The 9,312-nt window shown below is 36.9% G+C and overlaps 1 protein-coding gene and 1 long non-coding RNA gene across 2 annotated transcripts; one reads left to right on the top strand and one right to left on the bottom strand.

Moving 5' to 3' along the window:
• Nucleotides 1-465: 465 nt before the first annotated feature.
• On the top strand, nucleotides 466-4,261 carry LOC133853878 (protein FAR1-RELATED SEQUENCE 6-like). Its single transcript, XM_062289899.1, has 6 exons — nucleotides 466-571; nucleotides 683-1,411; nucleotides 1,538-2,901; nucleotides 2,995-3,107; nucleotides 3,867-3,905; nucleotides 4,024-4,261. Exons 1-6 carry the CDS (start codon nucleotides 466-468, stop codon nucleotides 4,259-4,261), a joined length of 2,589 nt encoding a protein of 862 aa, XP_062145883.1.
• Nucleotides 4,262-5,281: 1,020 nt separating this feature from the next.
• LOC133853816 (uncharacterized) lies at nucleotides 5,282-5,959 on the bottom strand. The gene is made up of 2 exons (XR_009896750.1): nucleotides 5,835-5,959; nucleotides 5,282-5,737 (listed from the first exon to the last, which is right to left on the bottom strand). It is a non-coding gene; the product is annotated as an uncharacterized LOC133853816 (long non-coding RNA).
• Between the last annotated feature and the right edge of the window lie 3,353 nt (nucleotides 5,960-9,312).

Here is a 9,312-nt window from a genome sequence, read left to right as displayed (position 1 = left end):
GGCTTGTAAAGCATTTTGGCCGAGACCACGATTGGGCTTCAATTAAAGGTTAATTGTAGATAGTAGTGGTTGAATCCGTTTCACGTGGGTTGTAATTCTTTGGGGTTTCTCTCTTTCGCTATAGCCTTATGTGTTCATTTTTAGTGTGGATTTCGAATTTGGTTGAAGTCTGTTATTGGGTTTTTTTTTTACTCTAGTGGCCGTGTGTAACTTCGGTTAGTGGCTGAATGTTTGTTGTTGTGATTGGATTTCTATTTAAGGCTTGAGGATTTGCATTTTGGGTGAGTGGTGGGTTGCTGTGAATTGTGATTGTGAGGCCAAATCCTTCACTTTAATTAGTAACCTAATATTGTTCTTATGCTTAGGCCTTTATTGAGTGCTATGTTTCTTGAGTGCTTTTCTTGTAATTATGAACTAAATGATAATGCATTGATATGAATCTTTATTTGTTACAGAAATTTTTAAATGGATTTATCACAATTTGACTTGATTTCACAACACGAAGATGATTATTCATTGACACATATTGAACTTTATGATGTTGTGCCCATCGAAATGGACCCTCAAAATGGTATGTTGGACACTTCATGCTTACCTTTAATTTTTGTAACATAATAAATGTTATTATTTATAGTTGGGTTCTTTACACCATATTTATTTATTTCTTTTCATTTTGTGATAGATGGAAATGAAATTGTTGCTAATGACCAATTGAATGATGGTGTGGATAATTGTCGGTCCAAGGCCAAGCTCATAGATGGAGATAAAGTTGTTGAGGAGCCTAAGAGCGGTATGCTATTTGGCTCCATAGAGGAAGTCATTGACTATTATAGGAATTATGGAAAGCAAGCGGGCTTTGGTGTGACACAAAAGAAGAAGAAAAAGTATGAAAATGGAGATGTACACTACATCAGTCTGACATGTGCTCGCGGAGGCAAAGCATCATCCAGTTCAAGTAATAACCTGTGCAAGGCTAGCAAAACAAGCAAAACGGGGTATCAGGCTACTTTGAATGCAACGTTAGTGGATACATCATGGTATGTGACAAATGTAAATCTAGGGCATAATCACGACTTAAGCCCAGGTAAAGCAAGATACTTTCGGTGCAACAAGAAGTTGGATCCTGCTACGAAGAGAAAGCTTGATATAGATGATAGAGCTGGAATCCGCACCAACAAAATTTATAACGCACTAGCCATTGAAGCGGGGGGTTATGAGAATCTTACATTTGGAGAGAAAGAGTGTCGTAATTATATTGCGAACTCAAGACGCCTTTGCCTTGGTACAGGAGGTGCTGCAGCACTTCGTGACTATTTCAATAGAATGCGGAAAGTAAATGATGATTTTTATTTTGATATAGATGTGGATGATGAGTGTAGGCTGAGAAATGTTTTTTGGGCTGATGCACGAAGTAGGGCATCATATGAAGATTTTGGTGATGTGGTTACATTTGACACAACATACTTAACCAACAAATACGAAATGCCAATTGCTCCTTTTGTGGGAGTAAACCATCATGGTCAATCAATTCTTTTAGGGGCGGCATTAATTTCAAGTGAGGATACGGCATCATTTGTTTGGTTGTTTGAGGCATGGTTGAAATGCATGAAGGGCCGTGCGCCAAGGGCAATTATTACAGATCAAGATAGGGCCATGAAAAATGCTATTAAGAAGGTGTTTCCGAATGCTTGTCATAGATTTTGTTTATGGCATATACTGAAAAAACTTCCGGAAAAGTTTGGATCACATTCACAATACTATGCCATTAAGAGTGCCATAAGAAATTGTGTGTATAATTCTCATACATGTGACGAGTTTGATGCATGTTGGCAGAGTATGCTTGAGTGTTATAATCTAGAGGAGAATGCATGGCTGCGTGGTTTATACAGTGAAAGGACTTTTTGGGTACAAACATATTTGAATGATGTATTTTGGGCCGGCATGACTACCACACAACGTAGTGAGAGTATGAATGCCTTTTTTGATAGTTATGTGCAATCGTCCACCTCATTAAAGGAATTTGTGGATCAATACGATAACGCTTTGTGCAGGAAGGTTGAGGTTGAGAATGTTGCTGATTTCGATTCCTTCAATACCACCATTTCATGTGTGAGCTATTGGCCCTTTGAGAAGCAATTCCAAAAAATTTACACCCATGCAAAGTTTAGAGAAGTTCAGAAGGAGATTTCATCGATTATGTATTGTGGTTCTTCTCTTTTAAAAAGTGAATGTGGAATTCGTACCTATCAGGTGATCGAACAGGTAGAAATTAATGAATCCTATAGGAAAAAAATTGTTTTTAATGTTTGCTACAATGGCCCTGTATGTGAAGTGAATTGTAGTTGCCGTTTGTTTGACTCAAGAGGAATTTTGTGCAAACATGCCATATCCGTGTTGACTACATTTGAAGATGTGGATTTGTTGCCCGAAAAGTATTTTCTAAATCGATGGAGGAAGGATTTGAAGCGGCCATATAAGTTAATCAAGAGTAGTTATGATCCTTTGAGTGGCAACCCTACTGCAGATCGATATGCTGAACTAAGCAACAATGTGCTGAAGTTGGCCGCTATTGCAGCACCAAACGTGGACCATTGCATGGAAGTGCAAAAGTATGTTGATATGCTAATTAAGAAATTTAGCGGTCCAAGCTGTGAACAAAGTCAACCTTCCCAATCACTCCCAAGTGCAAAAGATCTCCCAAGTGCACCTATGATCGATAATGGAGCCATGGATTGTATGGAGGTGGAGGTGTGTAGTCCTCTTGTGGCTCAAACTAAAGGTGCGCGACCATCAATCAGAAAAGTGTTTGTGGTTGAAAAAGTGGTGGGAAAAAAGTCGTCAAAAGGAGGAAATAAGAAACAGAGCAACACAAATCCCGAGCAGCGAAGGAAAAGAAAGAAGGTATTCAACTATTCAAAAGTCGTTGTATGTGTACTTATTGATGTGTAATTTTAATATTAATTTTAACATTTTTGAATATTTTATTTTTTGAAGACATGCCAAAGATCGCTAGTAGATGAATTGGACACAAGTGAAGATCCGTTGCTTTTTTCAACTGATGTGCAGCATGACCAAGTGATTGAAACACACATAGTGTACTTACACAGGTACTGAAAGGAGGGAAAAAAAAGTTCATATACGTGCATTTGATTCATACATGTTGATGAATAGTTTAATTTCATATATATTAATCGTTCGATGTATTTGTTTCAGACGTTTGGGAATTCACAATCGTCATATATTTTCGAAGGAGATTCTATATACTTGTCGTAAGTGGTTAGGTCTCTTTGATTAAAGTAAATTCGATCTTTATTTCAATTATAGAGTCACTCAGGTTTGTTTTCTGTCAAGTGAAACCTTTAGTTTTTTTATTTTTTATTTTGTTAATTGTTTTTTTTTCTTAAGTTTCGTAGGTAAGCACAATGTTTTGAAGTTTCTGTTTGATTACTTGAAAATTTAAGCTTGTCTTGTTAGTTCTCAAACTACCTCCGTTTAAATTGTTGCATCCTACATAAACTTTGTCACCACTTAGCAAAGGATCCAAGACGAGGAGCTCTTTTTTTTTTTTTTTACTTTTTGATCTTTGTTTGGATGGCAAACATCAGTGTAACTGGGTTATAAGGAGTTAAAAGAAGGGTCAATAAATTAATAAATCTCTTTGTTTTTTTGATAAAACTATTTGGACAATCCTGGAAACTTCAGAAGAAGCCTTATATTTTTCGTGGCCATATTTTGTCACATGACATGGTTATGGTTATTGAGACATACAAAGATTCAACTCATGTTTGTCTCTGTTCCATCAACGTAACTTTTCCATTATCTGATTTGCTTTGTGTAAATTGATTTTTCTCTTTTTGTCCCTGCAGATTTTCTGTGAATTTGATTGGGAGTTGGATGAACTTGAGGTACAGAATTAGCTTTTGGATTTTATTTTATTTTTTTGGGCAAAGGAACTGGATGATATTGTAGCTTACTATGTAATTCATTTTAGTTAGCAATCTATGTTTTGGTTTTTGTTTGCAGAGAGATGGTTTTCGTTTACAAACTCTCCTATTACAAGTCTGATTTTGCTTTCAAGGCTTGTGGAGAGGAACTTCTTGTGGTGGGCGGGCAACGAGGTCCACAAGGCGAAGGCATTGTGCTTAACTCTTGGTCTCCTGAGTCCGGGATCAAGGATGGAACCTTGGATTGGAAGGTTTTTGGTGTGAAGGAGCATGTTGGTGTGAAGGGTGCTTCTGTGTGCATTTATCTTATTGACTAGAATTAATTGTCACAGAGATAGCTTTTGTCTAGCTGGAAAACCTACTTGAATTTGAATGCATTACTTTCATGTTTCTGCATTTTATTTGCTTTTGAGGAACTAAGTAGAGTCACTTTGGTAGCGCTTTGTTGTCTGTCTTAAGCTAATATGTTGAGATCATGATGAGATGACACTAGTATGATTCAGAATGGTTATTTCTTGTATTTTAGGGGATTGTTGGAGCACGTGAAATATATTCATGCGATTGTTCTGTATTTGGTTAGATTACTTCAGAAGTGTAGTAGGGAACTGTAATTTTTATCTTCAAGATTTTCTTGGCTAGCAAAATGATTATTAGATCTTTTTATGTTGCTGTATCTTGATGTTCAGTGCTACATGGTATCTCTCACATGATGTTCATTTGCGACACAAAGAGGGGTAAATGGGCGCTAATACTTGTGCTGCTCGGTTTAGATAGGCTCTGCACCCTGCATGCACAATTTGGGAGGCTAATTGCATGGAATCTTGGACCCGTGTTAACATATGATATCTACACGATGTTCATTTTAATGAAAAGTGAGCGTGCCAAAACAGTGACGAGTCGGGTGTAAACGACATTTAAACATAGACTTCTTTTTTTTTTTTCTTCTTTTAATTGAATAGATCGAGCCTATATACAACACAAAGTCAATCAGAAGAAAAGCAAACGCATTAGAACGGAGGCATCCAATTTGGATTGAGGTTGGCATTAGAATCATGTTCCCCCTGAGATTGGAATTAAAAAAGGAGTAGGACTAAGATCTCTTGTAAGTTGTAAGCTCTAGCTATCACCAAAATCTTACCTCCACCTTCAGTCAAAATTCAAATTCGTCGACCTTTTTGTGCATGGTCAAACTCATCTATTTTCATCATGGCATCTCCACACAAAAAAAATAAATAAATAAAATAAAAATAAAAAATTAGAACCTAAACATACGATACATTCAATAGTGTAGAACCAAATTCATTTGAAGCAGGTAGAGCACCAGTCTATTGTGAAAATGAGATCAAAGATGATCAAAGACCAAAAGTTCACAGTCATCAATTAAGTTTAACATACATTTAGGAAATTCGTACAAACAGAAAAAAGTCAAAAGTCTTTTACAACTGAATTGTTTTCATAATTTCATTTTAACATCAAGTTAGTATGTCTAGGTTCACTATAACTACAAAAATAAAAGGCTAACAGCAAAATGACAACTAACAACAAAACACAAAACATCTTCTCGTTACGTTGCGCTAATTGTTCCTTACATTTTTTTTCAATCAATTCCTCAACTTTCTCCTCCATTTCTTTCAAATGTTGCGCTAATTGTTCCTTGCATTTTTTTTCAATTAATTCCTCAACTTTGTCATTGTCAGCCTGTCTTCTCTCCTCCATCTCTTTCAGATATTGCGCTAATCCCTTCTCGTATGCAGACATCTTCTTATCCCATTCAAAAAAATCACAATCACCGGCTTTCTGCATGAAAAAAACAAGGGTCAACAAAAATGTCATGAACTACTAACGACGAAATATAACACACAACTAATTTCAAAATATAACAAAAATTACCTTGTAGTTATTACATTCATACCACTTTTTAGCGGGATTGGATGTGGTCCAAGAGTACCTTAGACGTGCAGGAATTCCACACTTACATAACGGATGACCGCTTGACAAATCACTTGTTGTAGACATTTACTTGTGCCAAAATTCAGAAGCACATGACATGAGAATCTTCTATATATTGAATTGGGGGGCTAAATATATGTTACTCAAACAAGAAATATACAATCATAACCTTTAGATAAGTGACAAGCTCAGATTCCACCAAAATCCATCTAACATAATAAAAACCAAAAAATCCTCAAATTCTACCAATCTTCTATGCATGCGGTTATTAACGAATAACTAGGAGGATCAGAAAATAAAATAAAGAAATAACGAAGCACAAGCACACAAAAACTGATCATATGAAAATCATTTTGTTTTCTTTAAGATAAGATCATTCCATAATGCTGGACATGTCAAGGTACGCAATATACAAAACTCTAACCCTCTATCACTGATAGCAAAACGCAGAAGATTTCCAGAATGCAACTTTGACTGAAAATTGAAGAAATTTAAGATACATAGAGTAAGGAATTGGCTTGTTAAACAAAAATAATGATGAAAATCATATGGAGACTTGGCATACATGACCATGAATAACTTGACTCAGCACAAACTCTCAGATACACCAGCATTGAACTCTCAGATACAATCTAGGTTTCACAATCCACATAACACAAAAAACCACAAATCACAGCAAGGAACTAAAAAACCACAAATCACAGCAAGGAACTAAAAAAAGGAAATCCGGGCAACATGTTCATTGTTGATGCAGGTGCCACGTTACCAGGTGTCCCCATTTTCTCTTCTCTTTAAAATTCATGTTATCTAATGACATACAACTTTGTATTAATGAGATAAGTCAGTATTCTGGCCAAAATTTGTTTTGTTGATTTCCTTTATAGAATATTCTATCAAATACTTCAGTGCCTTATCAACATCGCAAGTAAACTGGTTGGAGGAAAGATATATGGTAGTTTATATGGGTGATCTATTATTTCCATGTATATTAGATGAAAACCGACCAATTATTTTTGCTGAAATGGAAACCCGCCTATTAGATTATAAGTTGATCCAAGGGTTGGTTGTGACTTTCATGTCATTGATATAGGATAAAATGTGATTTCTAACATTACTATTTACCATGTGGTATTATTTTTCTAATTTCTTTTATCTGATCAACATCTTCTGAAATTTTTAGGGTATTTTATTACATGAATTTTTTCAAATCTCAACCATTGTTTTCAAGTTGAATGGTTGAAGTTTTGTCGGTTAGAAGCATTTATCACTTCTGAAATACTGAAAAATATGAAAGAGCAGCCCCTCTGCAAACCACCTTTCAAGCTTCTGAAGCCTGTTTTAGGGACACAGACAACCTTAAAATCTAATTCATGAGCATTCGTTACAAGTAGATTGATAGCCAAAAGATTGGATGCAGGGCTTCTAAGATCATGAAAAATGGCAAATTTTCATGTCTCCATGGCCAGTGATGCCGAATGACAATTTTTCCACATAGCACAAATGTGGGAAGTGAAGTTTACATAATGATGAACGACCCTTCCAAAATAAAGACATAACCCCCAATTTCAGCTACTATATCTACCCAATATAATTATAAATACGAAAAACTTAATGAATTTTCATCACTTTTGTAATTTTTCCTAAAACTCAAAATTTAGTGTATTGAACATTAATTTTTGGCAATCTTACCCCACCTTTTAGGGTTTGGGGTTAAATTAGACAGTAAAAGTGTAAAATGGTCTACAAAGTTTGGATAAGAGAGGCTTGAAAGAAAACTTTAGCAAGTCCATTAAGCCTACTTGATATCTAACAAGATCATCACAAGGTAAGAGTGAGAACACCATTAACCATTCCGTGAATAGATTATCCAATCAAGAGCTATTTCCCAACTGAGGATTTATTTGGGCATGGGTGGTACAGTTAAACCTGCACAAGACCAGTACACAGGTTGGGCGCCCTTATTTAAAAATATTATTATCTTGCATTATATTATACAATTAGTTGTGTACTCGACGAAGATGCATATACTAAACAATAGTTTGGTTATACTCATCCTAGATTCCTAAGAAACAAACAAATAAAGTAACTATATTGATCCAAAGTATCAATAAAATTAATCAAAAGCTAGTGTGTACGGTCTTTGGATGAGACAGGAAATAATGGCATGCCTTCAATAACGGCAAAAATTGCTGGACAGGGCTGTGAAAATAAGGATAACAGGTTTGATGTCTTATTTGAAGGCAGAACTTACGAGATAAAGAAGGGATTATGATCACTTAAGCCAACTAATTGAAGAAAATAATAAATCGATACAAAATTTCCTCTTTCCTTTCTGTTATACTACAATAAACACTGTCACAATAAAATAGTATTAATACTACCATGCTTTAAGTTGGTTAGTTTTGGGTTCAGCGTACAAGGGATTCATATCCCAAAAGGAAAAAGAGGAATTTAAACTCACCACTGTGAGAGATTACCTGGAAAGGAAATGAGCTGAACCGAGCTCGATGAGATCCCTAATCAACGCAAAAATCTGCTCCCCCGGTTCAAAGATCTAGAAGCTCAAGCTTTTGGGTATTGGCTTCTGAAGCTTCATGTTCCATAGGGGTTTTTCGGTTTACAATCAATGTTTCACAATCCACATAACACAAACATGTAAGAAGGCATTTTATAACCGGAAACCCAATAGCAAAAAACCACAAATCACAGCAAGGAACTAAAGAAAGCACCTCTGAAAACAACTGAAAAAACGCAAAAATGGGGGAGATCGGTACCAGAGCCGGAAATGGGTCGCCGGAACCCTAAGTTTTGGCCGGAGGTGGAGAATGACGGTGGAAAACGAATGGTCGAATGGTCGCCGCCAGAACTGGAAGAACGACGGAGTTGGGTCATGCGTTGAGAACGGCGGTGGCGGGTCGTTCTGGGCCGGAAATGGGTCACCGGAACCCTAAGTCTTGGCCGGAGGTGGAGAACGACGGTAGAGAACGAATGGTCGCCGCCGGAACTGGAAGAACGACGGAGTTGGGTCGTGCGTTGAGAACGATTGTGCTGGGTAGTGCGGTGGCGGGCCGTGCGTGGAGAACGGCGACGCCGGGTCGTGCGTTGAGAATGGCGGTGGCGGGTCGTGCGTGGAGAACGGCGGTGGTGGGTCGTTCTTCACGGTCGACGGTGGGAAGAAAATGGGCAGATGGAGAGAGGGAGGGAGAAAATGGGGGAAAGCTCTGAACTGAAATGAAGAAAATGGGAATAGATATCGACAACCTATTTTCAAAATTTAAATATTTTTTTTTTTATTAAAAAAAAAATAAAAAAAAAAGTATAAAACTGGCATGGCCCTTTCCACGTTGGAAAGGGCCAGGCAGGGGCCGGTAAGATGGCCCTACCTATCATTACTCATCAGAATTTGATGACGAGGCAT

Source organism: Alnus glutinosa, chromosome 13, assembly GCF_958979055.1.
Source record: "Alnus glutinosa chromosome 13, dhAlnGlut1.1, whole genome shotgun sequence".
NCBI classification, from domain to species: domain Eukaryota; kingdom Viridiplantae; phylum Streptophyta; class Magnoliopsida; order Fagales; family Betulaceae; genus Alnus; species Alnus glutinosa.
Note: the sequence above shows the minus strand (reverse complement) of the source record. Positions and strands in the feature narration are given on the sequence as shown.

Bases quoted from the DNA above. Each gene is read 5' to 3' on its own strand.
- LOC133853878 (XM_062289899.1), top strand. From the start codon at position 466: ATGGATTTATCACAATTTGACTTGATTTCACAACACGAAGATGATTAT. The intron at 1,412-1,537 runs GTAGGGCATCAT...CAATTCTTTTAG, and splicing joins TTTTTGGGCTGATGCACGAA to GGGCGGCATTAATTTCAAGT. The intron at 2,902-2,994 runs GTATTCAACTAT...TATTTTTTGAAG, and splicing joins AGCGAAGGAAAAGAAAGAAG to ACATGCCAAAGATCGCTAGT.